Consider the following 25609-nt stretch of genomic DNA (forward strand, 5'->3'; position numbering starts at 1 on the left):
GGGTTTAGGAGAGGAGATGGGTTAATTAGGGTGTGAGGTAGTATCGATGAAGAACACAGCTTTCCCCCGGATCCTGGATGCTTCCTCCCCCCAACTACCATGATCCGAATTCTACCTTGCAGGGCTGGATAGGACAGAGGCTGTACACTGGTGCATATGAGGGTTGGAGGTACAGGGAATCCAGGGTGGATGATACCTTCAGGACCAAGGGTGTGAGGGACGATGCTGGGAGAGTGGAGGGTGAGTGGGTTGGAAAGGGGGAACTGATTACAAGGATCCACATGTGACCTCTTCCCTGGGAGAGGGACAGCAGAGAAGGGGGGAAGGGAGACTCCGGATAGGGCAAGATATGACAAAACAACGATGTATAAATTACCAAGGGCATATGAGGGAGGGGGGAATGGGGAGGGAGAAGGGGGAAAAAAAGAGGACCTGATGCAAGGGGCTTAAGTGGAGAGCAAATGCCTTGAGAATGATTGGGGCAGGGAATGTATGGATGTGCTTTATACAATTGATGTATGTATATGTATGGATTGTGGTAAGAGTTGTATGAGTCCCTAATAAAATGTAAAAGAAGAAAAAAAAAAAAGAAAATCCAAAAAAAAAAAAATAAAAAAAAATAAAAAAATAAAAAAAGAAGTAAAAGCTGGGATTTCCTGAGGGAGAAAGATTTTGTCTGAAGACTACAAATAGATGTTTTGTCAGAGTTTCCAGTTCCCAGCTCACTGCCTGGCCTCCATGGGGTTGCCCTGAGTTCCTGTGTGTATGTGTGTGTGACTTCATGTGAGTGCACTACTGTTTTCTTGACTGGTTTTGCTAACTTTGAGCAAGTGCAAGTCATTTTAAATTTAATAGTGTAATAGCTTTGGAATAAGGTGCAATCAGAACATGGGCTAATTTTCGTTTATTTTTTATACATAGACTAGGGTGGGATTAAAAAATTGTGATATGGGACATACATGGGGAAAACACATAAAACAGATATGTAGTAGGTAAGTTAATTTTTAGAGAGTAAATTTCCAGGTCACCAGTGCCTGCGCCAGGAGTTCTGAATCAAATGGAAAAGCCTGGATTACAGTTTTGGGACCCAAGATTATGGGAGTTTTCTGTCTGATACCCCACCCACAGATTTTGTACTTGCCAGCCCCTTACAATTGCATGATGCAATTCCTCAAAATCCATAACTTTGTGTGTCTACATGCATAGATATGGAAGAGCCCTGCTGGTGTAGTGGTTACTATTTGAGCTACGATCTGCATGGTTGGCAGTTCCAAACCACCAGCAGCTCTGTGGGAGAAAGACTAGGCTTTCTACTCTGGTTAAACAGTCTCTGTGGGAGTTACATAATCTACTGTCAACTTGCAAAGGGGTGGTGTCTAACCCGTCAATCAGGTCAATAGCCAATGAGGCCTTTGTGTGGTCATGAGATTCTGGAAACTCCTGTCTTCTTCTCTAGAGGTGGGACAGACTCTCTCTACTTTGTCTTCCTGCTGACAAGCCACATGGAGCTAATGGAGCGACACTGATGCAGCCAAAGCCCTGGAGCTGGAGGAGCCACGTGGAGACCCACGCCAACACTGAGATGCTTCCACCACTGCTGGATCCTCAAAAATTTCTACCCAATGGCCTGTGATCTTCCTGCATTCACCATCATCGCATGGCTGCATGAGTCTAATGAGGAATTTATGGATGAGTCTTGACGTATGGGGTAATATCAGACATATGGACTTGCCCTGGACTGGGCTGGGATGTTTTCTGAATGTACAATTGCTCTTTGATATAAAGTTCTCTATGAAACACACATGTGAGTGTACATGAGTTTTTTTTCTCTAGTGAAAATGGACTTGTTAGTCTCAGAAGCCCACAGGGGGGCACTATGTGTCAGCATCGACTTGATCGCATTGAGTTTATTTTTATACGTATATGGGAGTTGTGGTGGCCCAGTGGTTCAAGCCTCTAACTGAAAGGCTGCCATTCCTACCCACCCAGTGGCACCTAGAGACCATCTATTGCAGATTCCAGCCGAGAATCTGTGAGGGAGTTCTAGGTCTGTACTTAGGGTCCCGATGAGTCTAACTGTACTCTACAACAAAGTTTGAAAATAAAAAAAATATTGGTTCTGTTTCGCTGAGAACCCAAGTTACCTGGGCATTTCCTGTCTATGGAAAAAGTAGCTGCATGCAATAACACAAGCAGGAGGCTGGCTCCGAAGGCCCCATTGGGTGGAAGCGTGGGATTCCCAACCTACTCTTTCTTGCTGAGTGAAGTGGGGAGACCCTATTGCAACCTTCTTTTTCTTCGGAGGCGGCGGGTCTTGCTCTTGTGTTCACCTCACCAAACAGCCCCCAATGCAGAGACATGTTTAGAAATTTCATTTCAGATAAGTGTTTCCATCTCTAGGAGATGAAACAACTGAGAGGAAGCAATCCAACCCTAGCCCTCTGATTTCCTTCCTGAAAACTGGCGGGTTACCAAGCACATTGCTCAACACTCCCTCCACCTTATTTAGCAGGGGACCCGAGGAAACAGTGACATTGGTGGGGGTTGTGGGCCTGGAAAAGAAATCTCCTTGTGATGACATGTTTGCTTCCTGTATTTCTTCTGGAACCCTACCCCCACCCCCCCGGCTTACTGATTAAAAACACAGTTTTATTGCACTCTGCACTGCCAAGCCAATAAATTTCCAGAAGAGAAAGCTGTATTCTACTGTACCCCATGCAACATCAATAAAACTGACAGCCAAATTCTGATTCCAGAATCTTTATTGCTGGGACTAATGCAGTGTCGAACATATTTTGGAGAGTGTTTACATAAAAGCTGCAGCCCAACCCTTCGGAACTGTTTATTCATGCCAATGGAGCCTGCAGCGGAGCCCCCAGGGCAGGCATCCTCTTCCTCCAGTTGGCGGGGAGGTGGGTGCGCGCGCACAGGATGGCTCCCAGAAGAGCAGTGCAGCTCAGGTTTTGCCGGGAGGTTGTCTGAGGGCTTGATTGATGCCACGTTGAGGGATGGGCAGCAAAGGTTGGACGGAAGTGAGAGGAGCTGTACATCATGCACTGGCAGTCCCTAGTGACCGCAGAGCAGCCCCGGTGCAAGATGAAATTGTGCAGAGTGGATGCTGAGGCTGCCGAGCAGGAAAGGCAGCTGCGAGGAGAGTAACAATAGAGTCCCCACCTGAAAGAGCCACTGAGCAGACAGCAGGTGACTCTGGGGGATGCGGCTCAGATGAGAAAGAGGATGGGGAGCGAGGTGGGCGAGGCAGGTGCACCTTGTTTTACAGAACAGATGTACTCCCAGGAGCAACGTGGAGAATGGAATTCTGTGCTTCCAAATTCCCGTTTTCACTGACACATGCTTCCATTTCAGTAACGTGATGCCTTCATTTCTGGTTTATCTTCCGTTGGCAGTTGGTTCTAAGCATCTCAGTGTCTGTCTCCCCTATTTAAACTGATCGGCCATGTGCCATGAGCTGTTAATAACCACTGAAATGTTCTGCAAAGGAGGCCTGGTGGCACAGTGGTGATGCATTTAGCTATGAGCCTCAACGTCAGCAGTTTGATAGCACCAGCCGCTCCATGGGAGAACACCAGGGCTTTCTACTCCCATAGAGAGTTACAGTCTCAGAAATCCACAGGGACAGTTCTACCTTACCCGCCTGCGCCACTATGAGTTGGCATCAACTCGATGGCAGTGAGCTTCATGTACTGAAGATGCCTGTGTGGTTCTTTCTGCTGCTGTATCCTTCCCAGAAAAATTCCCACACTCCTAGTTAAGGGAGCCTATACAATGATTTTCTTCACAACATTGTTGAGTAAAATGTGGATGGTGCACAGCACACCAGCAGTTGGAAGGATCAGTTAGAAGCCACACCAAGCAGGATGTGTGGATCTTAGAATCATGGGGTGTGTGTGTGTGTGTGTGTGAAGTAGAGATGGATTATATTAGACCCAACACAGTACTATTTGTAAATGTAAAACCACCATTTCGTACAGTCACCATTTGAAGACAAGAGATCAAAGCATACGAACACATTATGAGAGTCGTCTGTGAGAAGGACAGAACTAGGCAAAGGGCAGAGAGGGAAAAGAGGGTCTTTAAATGGACGGATAACGATGAAGTTCCTTGAAGAAAGTGTGATCCACAAAATAGAAAATGTGTGCTGAGTTGAGGTTGATGCGCTGAGTTCATTCTGTCCTCCTCATTGTTTTTGAAGTTAGGTTTACATGCATTCCAAGGATTTTGTGAACTTTTAGAACTCTGGTGGAATGTGTTGGCTAATGTCATTGGACGTAGAGCAGAAACTAAAATGGACTGGGGGGAAGGGGTTGAAGGCCAGGAGAGTCCCGCCGCTGTCCAGGGCCACAAAAAGAACAAGAGTGGCACGTCAAGTGCAATACCGCAGAGGCCTGCCTGTGCTGCAGAACCAGGAATGCTGCTCCACAGGAGGAAGACCTTCCTTGAGGCGTCTCTTGGGTCCTTGGAAAGGGGAGGAAATGCCTGTGGAGCCATGTAGCTGATTACATTCTTTACATTTCTCAGTCCCCTTTTTGATTTGTTCTTCTTTAAAAAAATCATTTTATTGGTTTTTTACAGCTCTTATGACATTCCATGCATTAATTGTATCAAACATATTTGTACATATGTTACTGTCATTTTCTAAACATTGCCTTTCTATTTGAGCCCTTGGTATCAGCTCCTCCTCCCCTCATAACCCATTGAGAAATTATAAATTATTATTGTTTTCATATCTTCCACTGACTGCTGTTTCCCTTCACCCATATTTCTGTTGTTCATCCCCCTGCTGGGGCAAGAGGGTTTATCCATTGATTGTTGTGATTGGTTCCCCCTTCCATCCCTCCTCCCCTCACCTTACTGTTTCTCTCCTGGTATTGCTACTTCCATTTCTGTTCAGGAGGGGTTTATCTGACCTAGATTCCATATATCATGAGCTCTTATCTGTACCAGTGCACATGCTCCTGTTTAGCCAGACTGAAAGGCAGGACTGGGGTCATGATAGTGGGGGGTGAAGAAGCCTCAAAGAACCAGAGGAATATTGTGTGTTTCATTGGTGCTCTACTGTGCCCTAGTTGACTCATCCCTTCCTTGTGACCTTTCTGTGAGGGATGTCCTATTGTCTATAGGGTCTCTGCTCTGACCCCCCTCATTCTTGGGTCTTCTGGTACCTGTCACCTGATTCCGTCGACACCTCATGATCCCACAGGCTGGTGTGCTTCTTTCATGTGGGCTTGTTGCTTCTCTGTTAGATGGTCACTTGCTTAAATTCAAGCCTTTAATACCCCTGACACTGTATCTTTTGGTAGACAAGCACCATCAGCTTTCTTCACCACATTTGCTTATACACCAATTTTGTCTTGAGTGGTTGTGTTGGGAAGGTGAGCATCACAGAATGCCAGGTTATTAGAACAAAGTGGTCTTGCGTTGAAGGAGGGTTTGAGCAGAGGCCCAAAGGCTCTTCACTTCCTCAATGCATTGCCATATAAATATATGTACATAGGCCAACACCTCTATTTTTATGAATTACTATATTTACATAAGTGCATACTTATGTTTATACCTCTATCTATAGCTTTGCTTACTAGGTCTTTCCTCTGTTTCCTTTCACCTTCCTCCTGCCCCACCATCATGCTCACCCCTCTTCTGCTTCTTAATCTTTCCTCTCAGCTAGATTGCTGTTGCTCCAACACCCCCAGAATCTCTATCTCCTCCTTGTTGTTGCTTTTAATTCCCTATTGTTCCCCTGTCTATGGTGTTGTCTACTGATTGTTACCCTCCCCTCAGACTCGCTGGTTCCCCCCCACCCATGTCGTTCTGGAACCATTGGCCCTGTTGCTTTCTCCTTGGGCTTGTTTACCATTCCTATCTTATATTGATAGGCAAAACAACAATAACAGAGAGAAAACAAAAAGAAAACAAAAGTTTGAATAAAAAGAAACAAGAAAAAAAACCTAGCACCACCCCCCTCAAAAAAAAAAAGCATACACAATTCCAGGTCTCACAGTCCATTTTTAAGCCTTGATTTTTAAATGCATGGATGGTGGTCCAGCTCCACCCAGTCCAAGTGCCTTTGCAGAAATGACGAAACAGCCACAGATTGGGCGACAAAGGCAGCCTTAGTTGATAGGAGCTCTGGAGGCTTCATCTCCACTGAAATCCTGTCTGCAGACTCTCTTCCCACTTAGCTCTGGGTTGAAGTTAGAAGCAGACTCAACCCCCTTCGAGGAACATTACATCTGTCTCCTTAGCTCTGGGACCTTGTGGTTGGTCATGACTTACATGTGTCTGCTCACCATTGTTTAGCCCGAGTCCAACATTTGCAAGGCAGTAGTGTCTTGAATGACACTTGCTATCCCATGCAATTGACCTGGTTCCATAGGAGCATGCTATAGTGGGAAGCCAAAATCCTCCTCCAGGACTAAGACGCTCATTCCCCAGTTGTTGGGAGAGTGGGCAGCTGAAGTTCTCAACGGAGTTGCTCTCCTGGAATTACCCTCAGCCTGAAATTGCCACTTCATCCAAGATTATGCCTCCTCCGCTGGACAGTCTGCATCCAGGGAAGGCTCAATGCATAGCATACAGGCCCCTGACCTTATCGTACGATTAAACAGAAAGACTACCGACCTTCAGAGGTCATTAAAAAATCATTTTATTAAGGGCTCATACAACTCTTATCACAATGCATACATACGTCAATTGTGTAAAGCATACTTGTACATTCGTTGCCCTTATCATTATCAAAACATTTGCTCTTTTCATCAACTCTTACCAGGGTCCCAACTAACTCCAATGGCCATGGCTGTGCTCTATGTCTCAGATCCCCCAAACGGAGGCATTTACAGGTACACTATTTGGATTCAGGTAAACACAGTTCTGGAAGGAGAAAATGTCACGTTATCATGCCCTCCCGCTCTCAGCGTTTTCTAATGTCTCCTAGATACTCAAGGAATATTTCTTTTCCTTTGCATTTAATTATGCAGATGACCTTGAAAGGAGTCAGTTTTCCCATTGCACTGGCTCATTAACAAACTCTCATGCTAATGCTCCTTGGAGACCTTCAGAACGCCCCCCCCCAAGTGCTTTTTGTCCACCTCCTCCCCCAAATGCAAGGTTTTAAAACACTTGTTACAAACCTATCAATTGGATTAGGAGATATTTGCATTGCTATTTCCCCCACCTTCTTGTTCTACAGAAGGATTCACTGCAGGGCTCCTTTAAATAACAAAGTCCCCTGCTGGGTGAATGGGAAATCCAGTTCAATTGACATATACTCTCTCTTTCTCTTATTAGCAAAATCTAACAGCCAGTTCTGTACAGTCCTTTCCAACTTAAAACCACCCTATGCGCATCTGGGTGCAACTGCCTCATAGGGTGATTTTGGGGGGAAGAAGATCAGCAGGCTTTTTTGCCAAGGTGTCTCTGGCTATATTTGAAGCACTCACTACTGGGTTAGCAGCCATTTCCCCACCTGGAGACGCCTCTCCTGCTTTCTTTCTACTGCCTGAATGGACCATTGTGTTAGACAGGGTTCTCTAGAGAGATAAAACTAGGTTGCTGATAATTATATATATATATATATATATATACATATACACATACACATGTACATACATATACATGTATAAAGATAGATATATAACACAAGAAATGAGCAGTTAAATTATAAACAGATAGATATGTAATATAAGAAATGAACAGTTAAATTATAAAGCAGTACAAATGGTTCAGTGTGACTCACTCCCGTGAGAGAGTTGTGAGACACTGGCAGTCCTACAAGTCTTGGGGGCCTTCCGGTAATCTTCTGTAGAGAGAGAGAGCTAGGCTATCCCAGCACAGGCAGCAAATGGCAAGGCAGGTCACCAACTGTCAGTCCTCAGCTCTGGAGATGTAAATTTCATTTGAATGGTCTTAAAGAGACCTCAACTTACAGCGACACAGTCCACAGGCTCGGCATCCCATAGGCAGTGTGCCCTTTAAATCGAGGCACAAAACAAGCAAAGCAGTTGTACACTGGTCTGATGATTAAAGAGCGAGAGACAAGAAAGGTGAGGCTCACCGAGCCACTTATCTCTCCGCCCTTCAATGAATCCCACTTGTGTTTATCGGCCAGGCTGGCACAATAAACTATCTCAACCATTATTATTTATATGTAATTTTATGTACTTGGTTCTTGTGGCTGGGACTATAAATGACAAAATATGCACCAATTCAACAGTTTCTACTTGTGCTATCTACTTGTGCTATCTCAAAGGATGTAATGAGTATGAGAGAGATACTCAGTTTCCACTCATTACATCCTTTTAATTGTAAAGCCATCTCCCTCTCCTTTTCTTAATATCACCTCTTAATATCAAGTGACTGCCCCTTAGGGTACCTGGTGGAGCCCTGGTGGTGGAGTGGTTACACACTGGGCTTCAATCCGTGAAGTCTGCAATTCGAAGCCACCAGCTGCGCTTTCTAATCCCGTAAACAGTGATGATCTTGGAAACTCACAGGGGCCGTTCTACCCTGTTCTGTGAGTCAGCGTTGACTCCATGGCAGTGAGTTTGGTTCTGTTTTGGTGTCAGGAGCCCTGGTTGTGCTACTAGGTAACACAGGAACGCTAACCACAAGCCTGGTGATTCAACCCTGCCTCTGGAAGAAGATGAAACAGTCCAATCCCATACAGATGGATAGACTCAGGAATCCTATATAGGGTGGGTATGAGTCAGAATTGGATTGATGGCAGTGGGTTTGGGTGAAGTTCCTATCTCATCTTTCAAGTTGCTGCTGTCAGTTTGATCCCATATAGAGAATTCTTCAAAGATCATCCTGCTTAAGGCAGACATGTCTTACTATTAAGCTACACTATTTGGTTTTAAGGAGACTTTGCGGGGATAGTTTGGATTAAGGTTTAAAGATAACCTCAGGAAAAATTTCCAGGATTCACCTAACTTTCATAGCTCTAGGAAGTCTAGAGTTCATGGTAATTAGACATTCTGTCCTGAATGCTCCTACTTATGAGCAGGATACTTCTATCTATCAAGACTTTTTGATCAAAATGTATAGTAATGGTACCAGGCACCGTCCAAATTCTTCTTGTCTCATGATAAAGCAGGCGATTGATTGATCAAAGAGGCAATTAGCCACACAGTCCATATTCTAGTGTCCTTGACACTCTTCTTTTCTCTGTTGTTCCAGAAACTAATTGTTATGCCTTGGGTGGCCACTTGCAAGCTTTTAAGACCCAGGGACTATGCACCCACCAAATTAGGAGGCAGGCCATAGGCACATACCATGTTATTTAAAAAAAGCAAGTGCCTCACTGCACAGAGTAGATTCCAACTCCTCGAGCCCCTATAGGGCAGGGTAGGACCGCCGATGGGAGTTTCCAAGACTAACTCTTTATGGAAGTAGAAAGCCTCATCTTTCTCTTATGGAATCACTGGTGGCTTCGAACTGTTGACCTTGAAGTCAGCAGCCCAACACATAGCCACTACACCACCAGGGGTTGGAATGTGTCAGTGATTCCCTTTTGAAGACAGGTATTACAAAAAGCAAAAGACAATGGTGGCTTTTTGTGTTAGTCTGGGTACTTTAGAGAAACAAATCCACAGAAAAACATGTATAAGAGAGTTTTATATAAAGGGTAAGCACACATCAAGAAAACATCACAATCCAGTGCTGCTCAAGCCCACAAGTCCAACATTAGCCCATATGTCCGACACCAATCCACAAAGACCCTCTCCATCTCACAAAACACATGCAGTGATGCTGACTGCAGGAGGAAAGTCGAATTAGTGAAAGTGTAAGCATCTCAGCACTGGCAGTGGTTGCCACCCTGCTGCTCCAGCACCTACGGCTGCATCGGGGTAGGTCCATGTGGCTTCTCCTCGGGGATATCTTGCAGGAAGTGAGCCTTGCCAGCTGAAGCAGGGAACTGGCTAAGGCAGCTGCACCTGGTCTGACCTTCACAAAGCAAGAGACCCAAGAACTAGAAAGGTGAGGCTCACCAAGCCATTTATCCCTCCGCCCTTCAATTTACCCCACATGTGTTTATCAGCCAGGTCGGCACAATAAACTAACTACCTCAATTCTCTACCTTCATTTGGTTTAAGGGCTTGACATGCAGTAAGGGTTTCCTGGCAAAACCACCTTCTGAGGCCCATAGGCTGAGTACACCACAGACAAAGGAGAGCAAGGGGGAGAAATCCATCCCGGATCTGGAAAACCCAAGGCCTTGGTAGGATCTCTTGTGATGTTGTTTTTACCTTTTCTCCTACACAGCACATGGCAGAAGGGAAATATGTTAATTCATTGGCCTCTCGTTTAAAAAGCCATCTCTCTTTGGGATTTAAGAAAGCCACAAACATACATCCGTCTTTCACAGACAATTAGTTTCCTGTTAGAGTTACAGAGCCTTAATTTTGAAACACTACAAAGGCCGAGGGAGTGAGAAAGACATAAGATACAGTTAGAGCATTTTGGCCTACCCAGCTTGTTGATATGGAAGGGAAATCACTTTAATGATCCAGTATTTGTTGTATAAGACCTCATTCCATCGTTAACAGTGACAACGCATTTCTGTGTCCTTTTTCTTTGTTTCGTTCAAAGCTTCTCAGTAATTACAATAAATGTACTTTCATCTTGGTGTGAGAAAAAAATGGCTTTCCCCTGTTCAAATGATTTTTAAATCTTCACCCCTTCAAATGCCTAGGTTTAAGCAGTAGCTTCCTTGCAGGGGATGTCTTCATTGATTTGCTTCCCGTTGTGTCCAGCATTTACATCGAAGGAGCAGCGCCTTTATTGTTAAGTGAAACATAAAGTCAGTAGTCAATGTAGAGAGATACTGGATAGATCTAGTTTATATCGGAACTTGATAGAAACAAGGGTTTGAAACTCTTGTGAAAATGCATCCAGGTGCTTTTTGTTGTTTCTTGGTGAAAATTTACATAACACAATACATGGCATCTCAATCATTTCTGCACATACAATTCTGTAACATTGTTTACTTTCCACAAGTTTACAACTGCTCTCCCTATCCTTTTCCAAATCACTCCATCACCATGAACATACTCTCCCTGCCTCCAAATCTCTCTGGGAAGAAGTATGGTCAGAGTGCTCCTTGGAGGCAAGGATGGTGAGACTTTGTCTTATACACTTTGGACATGTCTGGAGAGACCAGCCCCTGGAAAAGAGCAGCATGCTTGGTAAAATAGAGGGCACCAAAAAAGAGGAAGGCCCTCAATGAGATGAATTGACACAGTGGCAGCGTGTTAGTCTGGGTAGACTAGAGACACAAATTCAGACACTCACTTGTGTATAAGAAAAAGGTTTATATACAAGAGCAATTGAATTTGAGAAAATCTCCCAGCCCAGTCCAGATCAAGTCCATAAGTCCAATATTAGTCCATATGTCCAATACCAAACTATAAAGTCCTCTTCAGACTCACAAAATACATGCAATGATGCCAAATGCAGGAGGATCACAGGCCAGTGGGTTGGAAGTTTTGTGGATCCAGTGGCGTTGTAAACATCTCAGTGCTGGCAGGGGTCTCTACGTGGCCTCTCTGGCTCCAGAGGTCTGGTTGCATCAGAGTAGGTCCATGTGGCTTCTCCAGCTCCCAGGGTGTAGCACCACGTGTCTTGTCAGTAAAGCATCTCCAAGGGAGTGAGTCTTGTCAGCAGAGAATCTCTCCCGCCTTCAAGGAGCAACCCTCCCCCCAGGATTTCCCAGAATCCTCAGGAGAAGGCCACGTCCACACAGAGGCCTCATTGGCTGTGCTCCGATTGACAGACTAGACTCCGCCCCTTCACTCTTAATCCTCTCAAATTCCTAATTGACACCAGATTATGCAACCAACACAGGCCGCAACAATGCGCTCAGGCATAGCTCAATCCCACTAAGAAGGGTTGTGCAGTCATTACCACAAACAACTTTGGGACATCTTGCTGGTTGTATACATTGCTCTTGACTCCCCATTTCCTCCAACCTTCCCTTCCATGCCCCCCCCCCCCCCCGTGACTATTATTCCTATTCCTGTGTTTCTAGTTTCACCCATCCTGACTTCTTACACAGAAAAACAACAAAACAAAGATGAAAAGCAGAAAAGGACACAGCAACGTTGATCAAATAAAAAAAACCCGAGAAAAACCTCAATTGAAAATAAAGCAGAAAATATTAAAAATCCAGAATAAATTCAAAATGGGTCAAAACATAGATCTAATGACCAGGTGTTACATTGCAGCCTAAATACAGCTGCTGAAATCCACTTTACAGTGCTCTTTTTCCTGGACTATGCTCAGAGTGGATTCATAGGAAACTTCACCCACATAGGGTCCCTACATATGGATTTTGGATTTCCAATATCATCCACAGTGCCCCACAAAGTGGATATTTAGAATTAATTTCTGGTTTATTCTTTCTTTGGATCACACAGGCTGGTGTGCTTCTTCCATGTAGACGTAGCTAGCTCTTCAATTAGATGGCAGCTTGTTTTGAGACAAACCCTTAAGACCCCAACACTATTTTTTTCCCCTAATAGTTGGGCACCACCTGATTTCTTCACCACCCTTTGCAAAAGCATCCATATCTTTGGTGATTTCCTGATGAGGGCGAGTACTGAACAGGGCCATGCTGTTCTTGTATTAGGGCCAAGAACTAGTTCTTCTATTGGGGCCACGACTGAGTGGCAGTCAGCTTTGTGACGGCATGCACTCCGTCTCCAGCTTCAAGACAGCTTACATTGTGGTTCTTTTGGGAAGTTCTGAGCCTGCCTGAGTGTTTTTTCTCTCCCTTCTCTGTCTTCCTGAGCAATTAAATAATTACACTATGATTTTTTTTTAAACTATCATTTGAAAATTTACCAGACTTCATGGATCCCATTTCCTCTGTTCCAGTGTTGAACATGCCGTCTCTGGTGAATTCTGCCTTCACATTGTGGCGTCCAGTCTGTTTATTACTTATTCCCTGACGTTCTTCTTGTCTATCCTGTTCTTCGTTTAAACTATTCTATTGTTCCCGAATTGGTTTCCCTTCATTCCATCCTGACCTGGTCTTGATTCATCTTTCTGACAATTCCAACAATATTATTCTTGTGCTCAAATATATTTCGTATCTCCTGTTGGCCTGGTAATTATTTAAATGTCATAGCTTTATATTAGAGACCCTTCAATGAAAGGCCCAAATGACAGTCACCAGATAAGTCCTTCATTATTCCCCTCCTGTAGCCAATACACTAGACATGTGTGGTTACAGAACACTTGAAATGTGGCCAATGTGAATGGTGACATGCTTAAAGTATAAAATACATAATGGATTTCAAAGCCTTGGTAGTAAAAATAATATAAAATATCTCTATAATTTTTATAGTAGTTACACATTGAAATAATATTGTATAAATTTGGATGAAATAAAATAGAATTATTATTATTATTATTAACTTCATCTTTTAGAATCTTTTAAAAAAACATCACTATTGCAAAATTTAACCTTTCCATATGAGATTCACCCTGTATTTCTACAGGACACACCTCTGTACAAACCATATTATTCGAGCCATACATTCCTGCCTTCATTTAGACTGTTTCTCTTATGCTAATGTTCCTCCATTACCAAATTCAAACTCTAGTTGAGGGTCTGTCTCTGGTGCCATACGCTCTTCACAACAAATTACATGTGTTTGCAGGTGGAAAGATTGCGGAGTCACACTGACTGGACTCAAATCATAATCTCACTCTTTAAGGTAGTTTCTCCATCTGCACAACAATGATGATACTACCTGTATCAATCAGGGTTCTCTAGAGCAACAGAACCACGAGGGTACAGTTGGGTACTGAGGATGGCAACTGGTTTATAACTTAGCCAAGTTGATACATAAAACTTACCATCACACCAACTGTCCAATAGACTATTGAGAATTAAATAAGGAAATGTTTATACAATATTAATATAACATCTAGCATAGTATAAGAGCTCAATAAATATTTTAAAAACTTCACAGTTGTTCACTGTGAAGCAGTCAAGCTACTCACACCTTACATAAGTCCCACCCTTGACAACAAAGGTAGGTCACCAAGGATAAGAAGTGGTGTCAGTCTTATGGAAGGGTCACAGGGAGGAGACAAGCCAGTCAGGGTGCAGTGTAGCAACAATGAAACACACAACTTTCCTCTAGTTTCTAAATGCTTCACACCCCCCCCCCCCCACTATCATGATCCCAATTCTACCTTACAAACCTGGCTAAACCAGAGGATGTGCACTGGTACAGATAGGAACCGGAAACACAGGGAATTCAGAGCAGATGATCCCTTCGGGACCAGTGGTGAGAGTGGCAATACCAGGAGGGTGGAGGTAAGGTGGGGTAGAAAAGGGGAACCGATTACAAGCATCTACATATAACCTCCCTGGGGGTATGGACAACAGAAAAGTGGGTGAAGGGAGACATTGGACAGGGCAAGATATGACAAAATAATAATTTATAAATTATCAAGGGTTCATGAGAGAGCAGGGAGGGAGGGGGAAAAATGAGGAGCTGATGCCAGGGTCTTAAGTGGAGAGCAAATGTTTTGAGAATGATGAGGGCAATGAATGTACAAATGTGCTTTACACAATTGATGTATGTATGTATTGTGATAAGAGTTGTATGAGCCCCTAATAAAATGATTAAAAACAAAGAAGTGGGGTTAGGAAAAGGGATGTTGGGGAGATTTGCTATAGGATGGGAGAACTACTTTGGAATAGACTCTTTTGATTGTCATGGGTCAGTCTTATGTGTACAAAATGCTTCTGGCTTGTTCCTGGTTCTTGACGGTCTTGACAATCCCTCCTGATTGTGCAAAGAACGGAGAGTGAAGGTGATACTACTCCCACCTTTGCTTTGGCATCCCCTGACAGCCTTTTAAAGAAATGGTAAAGAACAACCTGCCCTTAGACACTTTTAGTGGGGAGCCCCTCTAGAGCGTTTGCATTTGCTCACTGACTTAGAAAAGTCCAGCTTGTCAGACGTCTCTCACTGGAGAGTGTTATTGGAGTGACTCTTCTCCAAGACAGCCGCTCTTGAGCACCCACGGAGCTTCGAGGGACCGATGTTTTATGCTGTGAACTGAAAGGCTCAGCAAGATTCCCTGGATAACGGATTTTCCACGTCTATGGGCAACAACGAAATTTTCCTCCGAGGAAAATGGTAAACACATCTCAGCCCAGACTCAAACCCCATTTAGAGTTTCTGAAGACACAAAGCAAAGGAACCCAACTAGAGTACTTCCAGAAATAACATAACATGGCAAGAACAACGCTGGTCAATAAAACTATATGGTGAAGTCTCCCGGGGAATGTCTGCATCATCCGTAATGATTTCTCAGAAAGACTCTTGAGGAGCAGCAAGAATTAAGCTGTCAAGGCAGTGACACTGAAGATATGCTTCGGGAAGCTCTTTCACTATCAGCCTCCATTCCCAGACACTTAGAAACGATATGTTTTTTTGAGCGAACTTGTCAAAGCTGGTTGCAACTGATATACCACATACTTATAATTAATTTGAGGATGGGTGGAAGTGCTTGGAATTACAGCCTTTATTGCTTTCCACTAATTCATCAGCTCTTGAAGACACACATTTTGTGTGGCTGTCTGGCTCCCACACCCTCCTTTCTCTGCAGCCTCTCATTGTGTGCGCAGGTTGTCCTTTGGTCCTGACTTAGAGGGAACGCCTGAGGTAAACAGACTCAAATGGATTTTATGCAGGTGAATTTGAACTTGTCATAGAAATCCCTACCCCCCCCCCCATCTGCCAGTTTGTCCAACTACGGTGCTTCTGTGTTGTTATGATGCTGGAAGATATTGCGCCATTGTTTTAAATACCACAGGGCCACCCATGGTGGATAGGTTTCCGTGACATTTAAGATTAAGACAGGCTAGGAAGAATGGGCTGTTGATCCAAAAATTAGCCACTGAGAGCCACAACACAGCATCAGGGAGATGTAGCGCTGGGAGATGAGCCCTGGAGGTTGGCATGAAATAGCCTGTACTCTGGTGTTAGTCCATGCTTGGGAGGCAGCTCAGCCTGGGCTGAAAAGGCCAGCATATCAGCCTCCAAGTAATAATGAGCTCTGCTATTCTGGGATTTTAATTTATTCACCTTCCATACTGCAAAGACCTAGCGGGTCATTTTTCTCTAATTAACACTTCACAGAAACAAGCACTTACTGATGAAGATCAAAGACTACAGCCTTCGGTGTGAATTACACTTTAACACAAAGTCAACGAAAATCCTCCAATGAGCAACATCATGACAGAAGGTAAAATGTTGAAGTTGTCAAGGGTTTTATTTTATCCGGATCCCCAGCTAATGCCTAGAGAAGCAGCGGTTAAAAAAAAATCAAATGACATATTTTATTGGACATGTCTGCATGCAGAAGATCCGTTAAAAGTAGTAAAGAGAACAGATGTCACTCTAAGAACTGAGGTGCATCTGATACAAGCCATGGCATTTTCAATCACCTCATATGCGTGCGAAAGTGGCATAGTAAATAAGGAAGGCCAAACCAGAATGGATGCCTTTGAATTCTAGCTTTGGCAAAGAATATGAAGCACACCAATAGTAGAGGCACATCTGTTTTAGAAAGATGTCCGGAATGCTCCTTACAATCTAGCATGACAAGACTTCATTTCAGGTACTTTGCACGTGTTAATTCCCGAAGAGTCATCTCACCAATGAGAGGGATGGACATGGTGGCTGCAATTAATGGTGTTTGGGATTGAATTGTGTCCCCCTCCCCCTCAAAAACAAACAAACAACCACCATGTTGGAAATCTTTACCTCTAGGCCTGTGATTATAATCCTATTTGGGAATGAGTTATCTTTGTCATATTAATGAGACACCCCTGGGGGCATCGAGAAAGATGAAGGCCTCCGACAAGATGGATGGACACAGTGGCTGCACCATGGGCTCAGACAGAAGAACAATGGCGTAGGTGGCGCAGACCCCTGGGCAGTGTGTCACTCTGTTGTGCATCAGGTGCTGGGAGTCAGAATCGACTCGATGGCACCTAACAACACCCAAATTAACCTACAACGTGCTTGAGTCTCTTACAAACTATTACAGGAGCAGAAGCAACAGTGGAGAAGGGGAAGATGAGTGTCAAGCACAAGGAGATCTGCAAGGAGCCAGGAAACAAGCTGAAGCGACAAGGACCGTCTTCCGCAGTCAACAGAGAGTGACAGTGCCCCACCCTGAATCCCCACTTCCGGCCCCCTAAACTGTGAGAAAATAAAGTTCTGTTTGCGAAAGCTACCCACTTCTGGGCTCAAACATAGCAACTGTTCTGAGGATGGTGCAGGTCTCGGCAGTGTTGCACTGGGTAGACACAGAGGTGCTACTGGGTCTGAAGTGTTTGGATGACAAACACTGAGTGTTCAACCTCACCCCGGGGTTGTGTGCTTTGCTGTGTTTTCTACATCGTCAGATTATTGTACCCATACGTTGTGGTTCTGTGAAACCTTCATGTCCGAGCTGTTGTCTAATTGTTCTTCACAAGAGTCACCCCTTACCCCCTCAGTGGCAGGAGTCACTGTACAGAGCGCAGAGGTTTGATGGCTAGTCCGAGGCCACAGTGAAATCAGGGAATTGGACACCGGTGCTAGAACTCCAGTCCTGCCCAGACTTTGTCCTGCTGGCCACTTTCGATGGTGGCCGGGAGAGGTGTGCTGGGACCCAAGTTCTCACAGCGGGGCCTCCTCAGCCCTGAGGACTCAGAAAAGCTGTCTGCTCCTGGGATGGGACTAGGAATTCAGCAGTTCATCAGAGTCAAGGACAAATGTAACAGCGGCAAGGGGTAAAGACCAAGTATTCATTTGGCAAGTTGCGTTTTATTTATAAATTGGATTTTTTTGAATGTGGCCCAGATAGCGTTCTGGAATAGTATTTCAGGGCCATGCAGAGAGCAGCTGTGAGTCGTTTGCTGGCTGGGGGTAGGGTGGGGTGGGAATATTATCTTCTAGTGAGGTAGAAACCCCAAACTTAAAAGCAATATTAAACCATTCAAATACATTTTTTAATGTGCTTTGAAAGATGTTAAGAGGCCTGGTGGTAGAGCGAAGCATTCATGGGGCTGCTAACCGTGAGGTCTGTAGTTAGTGGCCACTCCACAGGAGGAGAAGCTTTCTGCTCCCATAAAGCATCGCAGCCTTGCCCACCCCACGGCCAGTTCTGCTCACTCCTGAAGTCCTGTCTTATGAGTCGAAATCCACTTGATGGTAGTCAGAGCTTGAGCTTAAAGAATGCTAGACTGCTTGGTTACAAACCCACTGCTGTCATACAGATTCTTGAACCTCCAGGATAGCGTCGAGCTGCCCCATAGGGTTGCCAAGGTGGGAGGCTTTACAGAAGAGGACTACCTGCTCCATCTTTTTCCCATGGAGCGGCTGGTAGGTTTGATCCATGTCCTGCGGGTCAGCAGCCCAGTGTCTCTAACCACTGTGTCACAGGGCTGCTGTCAGTTATTTAGAACGAAAGTGATACTTTTCAAAGGGTCCCCTCCTCAGTGGGGCCACCCCATGAGACACGATGCCCCTCCCTGACTCACAGTGCTACAGGGGACAGCACTGGAGACACATTGCAGGAGTTGTGCCCCGTCTCTTCCCCCCACACCAGGGTGGAACACAAAAGGAGCGCAACAGAACAGCAAGGGGGTCAAAGCAATGGCGTCCCTGAGGAATCCCGAAAATAGACTTAGAACTCAGGGCAGGACCTGGCACCTCATCAGACTCGATTGGAAAACATTCACAAGGGCCAGTAGACAGACCAGGAACTATTTATAGGCCTTTCTCTCATCCCCCCATCCCCATGTCTAGCTACATACGATAGGGGGGATAAAGAATCCTGAGGAGAAAACAATGGTTCTGATGGTTCTGGGGATGGGTGGTGGTGGTCAGAGGTGGGGGAGACATTGGAGACGGGGAAATGGGGAAAAAGAAGGGGAAAGCCAACATGTCCAGGGACAAGGGAATAACAAGTGATCTAAACTCAATGGTGAGGAGAGTGTAGGATGCCTGGTGGGGTTTGATCAAGTGCAATGTAGCGGAGAGGAATACTGAGAGCTGAATGAAGATCAAACATGATAGTGGGACAGGAGGAAGGTAAAGGGAAATAGAGTAAAGAATTAGGAGGCGAAAGACATTATAGAGGTATAAATATAGGCACATACATATGTAAACATATTTATATAAACAGTAGTGCTATAGGTCTATGTACATATATTTTTATGTTAAGTATTAAGATAGCAGATGAACATTGGCCCTCTACTCAAGTACTCCCTCAACGCAAGAATACTTTGTTCTAATAACCTGATATTCTGTGATGCTCACCTTCACAATATAATCACCGAAGACAAAATGAGTGCATAAGCAAATGTGAGCTGATGGAGCCCAGCTATTACAAGATATAGCATCTGGGCTCTGAAAGGCTTGAACAAGTGGCCATCTAGCAAGGAAGCAGCAAATCCTACATAGAAGAAGCACATCAGCCTGTGTGATCACAAGGTGTTGACAAGATCAGGTATCAGGCATCCCAAGACCCAAAACAAACAATCATATCTCTACAGCATGGCACACTGTCTGACCCGGAGCTCTACAGCATGGTACCCTGTCTGTCTGACCCTGATCTATTGTGAAGGTAGAAGAACAAGGGAAACATTCAGGAAACATGTCTAGGGACCAATATTTCCCCATCAAATTGGACATTTTCACTTTCCAAAGTCTCTGGATTGTCTTATAATAAAGTCTAAAAGTTTAAGTTCTGTTCAGTAGGCACAACATGCAAAAAATAAATTGCTATAATTATTATTAGCATTTTCTTACTAACAGATTTTCAGAAGCTGTTTCCATATCAAGCAGATCAACCTTTCTGTTGTCATAGAGACAAAGATCTTTATATAACCATGAGCAAGGTGAGATTTTACCCTCCTCCCCCTCCTTCTCATTGCTTAGATCTAATAAGAAAAGGAATGGAAATTTTTTTAAATCAGTTTTTTTCCCCTTTTACTTTTTCTTCCAATTAAAATGAGTGAAAATGTGGGAGGCCATATTTTTTTGTTTCATGTTTTAGATTTTAAAGAGTTGTATTTCTAATACAATATGGAAGGGAGGAAAGGCACGAACGATACCATTTTCAAAAATTGTAAGCAAAGGACTTGTCAGAAATCAATAATTATAACCTGCATACCTTTTTTTAAAAGTGATATTTAGATGGAGGTCCTAGATGCAGAGTTACCAAGGACTGGGATGATTTAAAAAAAAAGTAAAGTGGCATTCTTCTTTTCATGGTAGCTTTCTCTCAAAATTGTAGTTTTTGTTCTCTCTTTTTTAATGAATACCCAATAACTAAATATTCATAGCATTTTCTATCTTAGCATTAACCTTTATCATTTCATTTATTCATCGGTAAGAAAAGAGAATCCAATCCTCAAAAATCGAAGCACAGACTCCCACTATGATACAGGCATCCCACTCTCTGGTGTACGCACAAAAGATCTGAAAGAAGGAACACAGATAGCTGTAGCCCAAGTATCCATCAACAGATGAATAGACATACAAACTGTGATATATGCATGAAGGGGCTTCTGGAAGTTCCTGGAAGAGTAGAATAAAAGATCATGGAATTTTTCGATGAACTTTCTGAAGCCCCCAGAAATATAATAGACAACTAACTTGTCATTAACAGAAAGGAAGTCTTGATACATATGTTGACATGGCAGAGTCCTGAACCAGAATGTTGTGAGAAATGAGTCAGTCACGAAAGGACAGATATCGTATGGTCTTATTTATGTGGAATATTTAGAACAAGCAACTGTAGCGACCAAAGTTCCTTAGTGGTTTCCAGGAGCAAGTATGAAGCTGGGGGAAAGGGCAGCTCACTGCTCTGCAGACACTGAACTTCCCTTGAGGGTGATGGAAAAATTGGAAATGGATAATGGTGACGTTTGGACTCAACACATAGAACTAGTGTCATGGAATTGTGCTTGTGATGAATGTTAACATGGAAAATATTTTGTTACAAATATATTGACCACACCAAAGATTCCAGCATGAACTTGTTCACTTTTCTTGTCCTTTGCCTCAGTATTGAGATACACGTCCACTCGTCTGTCTTCTTTCTCAAGAATTCAGCGTTCTTGGTAGGGTTAGGGAGGCTATTTTTGTGTGTTTCATGTTTTAGATTTTAAAAACCGTGTTTCTAATAAATTATGGAAGGAGGGAGAGGTATGAATGATACCATTTTCAAAGTTTGTAAGCAAGGGAGCAGTCAGTAATCAATCAGTATAACTCACAGTTACCAAAATAGGCATATTCCTACCCTTCCTAAGAATATTCCCTCCTCTGACCAGTCTGCTATGTGCTTAGCCTGATGCTCTTCCCCCAGTCCCATGAAAGCCAAACTCCATCTGCTATTACTCCTCCATCATCCCTTGTCTCTTCAATCCGTCCTTATCCATGGAGCCCTCCCCATTGATTTTTGAAAAAACAAAACAAAAAACTTTCCTGTTGATTTTTTGTCTATCTTTGAGTTCAGGGTCTTAATGATACCACAACTGTCACCTTGGTGCCTGTGGGCGGGGAAGCTGGGAAGGAGAGTTTCTGGCATGAAGATGTTTACAACATGCTCTTTAGAAGATTCTGTCTGTCAAGGCTGGCAATGTCTTCCCTCTGAAGCCTGAGTGCACATCACACTCACCGGGGAATGTGTCTCCCCTTCCTGCCTAGTTTCAGTAGGTTGGGTCTGGCCTTGAGAAGGTGCATTTCTAACAATTTCCTCTTTGATGCTCATTTTGCCCTGGTGGTGCTGTGGATTAAGTGTTGGGCTGCTAATGGCAAAGTCGGCAGTTCAAGCCCATCGGCCGCTCTTCTGGGAAAGATGAAGTGGCCAGCCACTGTAAAGGTTGACAGTCTCAGGAACACCACAGAGTTGCTATGGGGCCTATGCTCTGAGACCCAGTGGCTAAAAATAACAACGCGCCCACATCTCCCTATGCAACTCTCTTGTCGGATGGCTGCTGTGTTGGAAAACTTTATCCTGGTTTGCTCTTTACAGACCCTGCCCCCACAGTTTTTACCTGAAAGAGGAGGTGATTTCTTGATCATGTGCCCTTTCAGGACGTGAGCCCTTGTGAGGTTATTGTCCTTGGGTTGTGTGAGTCCCTAGGTAACTAGACCTAAGGAGTCTACATGATCAAGTCTACATGATGTTTCTTGGGGAGGGAGTGTGTGTGTGTGTGTGTGTGTGTGTGTGTGTGCTAAAATAAGATCAGCAGAGAAGGGAAGTAGATGATCCAGGATTTCACATGTATGGCAGAGGCTGCAGAGCCTGGAAAACTCTTTTGAGAGCGGGGCAAGCCTGCCTCAGAGCGCTGTTGCTGTTAGGGCCCATGAGATTGCGTCTGCCTCACAGTGACCCTAGAAGACAGAGTAGAACTGCTCCATAGGGCTTCCTCAGTGTGGGAGCAGATTAACAGATTTTTTTTTCTCTGTGAGCAGCTTGTGGGTTTGAACCACCGACCTTTTGGTTAGTAGCTCAGTGCTTTGTATTGTAGCCATTTCCCACCTCCACTCCCAAACTTACTCAGCCCTATAAAGGGCCCCAGCTTCTCTCAGCTGTGCGACAGTGCAGTGTGAGAAAGGCGGCTACTATTTTGGCTTTTCTCTCCCACTTGGGCCTTCTCAAGGGCAGAGGCATCTGCGGAGACCAGCATCAGTGTAGCTTCAGATGTTGTTGGGCGATCTCAGACAGAAGCCAAATCCCCGAAGGATTCACAGCTCACCTACCCATTCTGGCCCCCACCCCCACCCCACCAAAGGATCAATGCCAACTGTGGAGAAGCGGGAGGATTTTTTTTTTATTAAGAAGAGGGTAATTTCCTTATAAAGATAAACAAGTACCAGAAGATAATTAACAGATGGAGCGCTATCTTTGCTACCCAATAACTGTGTGGCCTTGGGGGCAAATTATTCTATTTCCCGAGATGCTGGTTTCTTCCTTTATTATCAAGGTGATGGGTAGGGGAATTAGGGCCATCTCTGAAGTCTCTCTGAGTTCCCAATTTCCGCTTTGTGCCGTTATAAGCACTGAGCAAGCGGGTGAGAAAGGCTGTTCCTGCCATAATCACTCAGAATCACCAGATCGCAAGCTGGGCAGGGAGGGACAAGGCCTCAGACTTGGAAGGCAAGTTCCATGGATTTGTTGATTGATGGAAACAAATTCTACCAGCATGGTCCTCACCCTCAGGGAGTGGAGCTGACAAGAGAATTAATGGCAACTAATTAATATAAACCCCTCAACCCTTAAACTGTATCTATCAACCAGATCTTCCCAGTGGGCCACTCACTCTTCCACAGGCCACTCAAGAGGGAGGGGGGGCTCGCCACTGAGAAGTGCTGCCAGTAACCGACCACTGGGGGCAGCAGCTCTCTCCTCCCCACCAACTGAATTCCTCTCTTCCAATGGTTAGAACTACTGCCGGCTTGGTGCCTACTCAAAACTTATGTGGCACTCCTTTCTTTTCTGTTTTCTTGAGATGTGACTCACAGACCATAAAATTCACCCGCACAATAGTCTCAAATACGGCATAGTCATAGACCTGTGCCACCTTCACCACCGTCGTTTTCATCGCTCCCTCCAGTTCACACAGATCAGAGTCATCCTCCCCTCTCCTCACCCATTGCTTCCCAGGTCCTGGCAACCACCAATCAACGTTCGCTCCAGGGGGTTGCCTATTTTTCCTCTTTCATATAAACAGAATCATGTAACATGTGGGGCTTTGCTCTACCTGGAACAAAGGCAACCTGGTGACTGCCTCCTTCTCCCCATCACCCCATCATTTCACTTCTCCACCTGCTTCCCGAGGTACACAGTTCCCTGAGCCACTCATTAGGGGTGGAAGTGGAGGTAGGGGGAGGTGGCGCTGGGACCAGCAGTAGGACACCAGCAGTAGGACACAGGCCTTGCTTCCAGTAGGCAGCCAGCAGGAAAAGCAAGCACACCTGGGACAAGGGTGACTTGTGTGTTCGGAAAGATGCAGTTGGCCGCTGTTGGGGTGCCGCTGAGTGGCTTCCCTAGGCACCCTGGCCTTAGGGTCTCGCCCCCACATTCCTAGAGGACTTGGGGCGTGAGAACCCACAGTAACAAACGCTGACCTGGAGATAATGTCTAGAGGTAAAAAGCTGCTCATTCAGGCACTTCATGCCCATACCACTTACAGCAGTGACAGAGGGGCATTCTCCTGGGATTTTAAGCAGTTCCTTGTCCCCCTCCACCCCGCCCCCAACTTGCTTCATGAAGCCTCAAAGGGTAGGGAACCGGGGTGGGGGAGGGAGGGAAAAGGTCTGTGGGGGGGAGAGAGGGACCAGGCGCAGCCACAGCTGAGAAAGCCATCCCCCAGCTTTGGGGGGGGGGGTCTCATTTTCCTGAAACAGTAAGGGGTCAAGTTGGAGAGCATCCTTCTCCGAGCTTCCCCACAGAGGGACCAAGAGAGGCTGGAGGGCCGCTGGCTGGGGCAGGGCAGGCAAGGTCCCCATCAGGACCGCCGGGCGCAGGTACTCACAGTTGCACGAGGCCCGCCCGCGGGCCAGGGCAGCGCAAGGCGCCCTCGGGTGGGCAGCTGCAGGGCTCTGGGCAGCGCGCACCTCGAAGCGCCCGCGCGGGCGGCGGCGCCCAAAGCAGCAGCCACAGCAGAGGCCACAGCAGCCCCATGACCAATGAGCCCGAGCACCAGCTCCCGACTGGACCAACTCGCGCCCCGACGGCCCCTCTCCCCGCCCCTCAGCCTGCTCTCCCACCCCGCCCGCCCGCCCGCACCCTCCCTCCGCTCCGCCCGCCTCTGCCCCTGCAGCTGGGTCTGCCTTGACCCTGGCCCATGGCCATGACTCCTTCCCCTTCTTTCTGCCGCTTTCTCGCCTGACCCCGGCGCCACGCCTGCAGATGCCCCTCAGGAGAGGCAGCAGGGTGACAGTGTAGTGGCGACTGCTGTGTAGCCAGGGACAGAAGTTCTGCCCCCTTGTTCAGGCTCTGCTGCCACTACAGATATGTGGACTTGAGCAAGTCATGCCACTGGCCCGAACAGCTCAGAAGATCATTTGTGGGAAGGGCAGAGAGGGGGATGCTCTCCATACGCCCCACCCAAAGGAGTGCAAACGCCCGCCCTAATGCCCACTCTTCATCCTCAAACTCATCCCCTTCCCAGCCTCCTCCATCGCCGCTCTCCACACCACCGACGCTCTCTGCCCTTCCGATGTTTCCACCAATTTCCCGCGGTCGAAATGCCTTTCCGCTTCCTATGTCAAACTCAAAAAACTCAGACTCACTGCTACTGGTTGGGTTCCCCTTCAAAGCCACGCTACAGGGCAGAGGTGCCTCTGTGATTTCCCAAGATTCTTTCCAGGTATAGAAAGCCCCTTTTTCTCCCAACTGGATAGTCCAGCTGGTTAACTCTGTTCCCTGGCTGGCCTATAGATTGTGAGGTCTTTGAGGACAACATCCAACCCACTTATGTTTGTATCCCTTCTCACTTATGCTTGTATCCCTTCTACATGGCAAGTCCTCGGTAAAGATATGCAGAATGAATATA

At 45.5% G+C, this 25609-nt stretch overlaps 1 protein-coding gene across 1 annotated transcript in view; it reads right to left on the reverse strand.

The window, feature by feature from the left end:
- The window catches only part of LHCGR (luteinizing hormone/choriogonadotropin receptor), an 81538-nt gene extending 56803 nt beyond the window's left edge, over positions 1-24735 (reverse strand). The window contains exon 1 of the mRNA XM_075535549.1: positions 24587-24735. Coding sequence (XP_075391664.1) covers positions 24587-24735 — 149 coding nt within the window. The remainder of the gene's footprint in view (positions 1-24586) is intronic.
- Positions 24736-25609: the final 874 nt, after the last annotated feature.

Source organism: Tenrec ecaudatus, chromosome 17 (assembly GCF_050624435.1).
Source record: "Tenrec ecaudatus isolate mTenEca1 chromosome 17, mTenEca1.hap1, whole genome shotgun sequence".
In the NCBI taxonomy this organism is placed as follows: domain Eukaryota; kingdom Metazoa; phylum Chordata; class Mammalia; order Afrosoricida; family Tenrecidae; genus Tenrec; species Tenrec ecaudatus.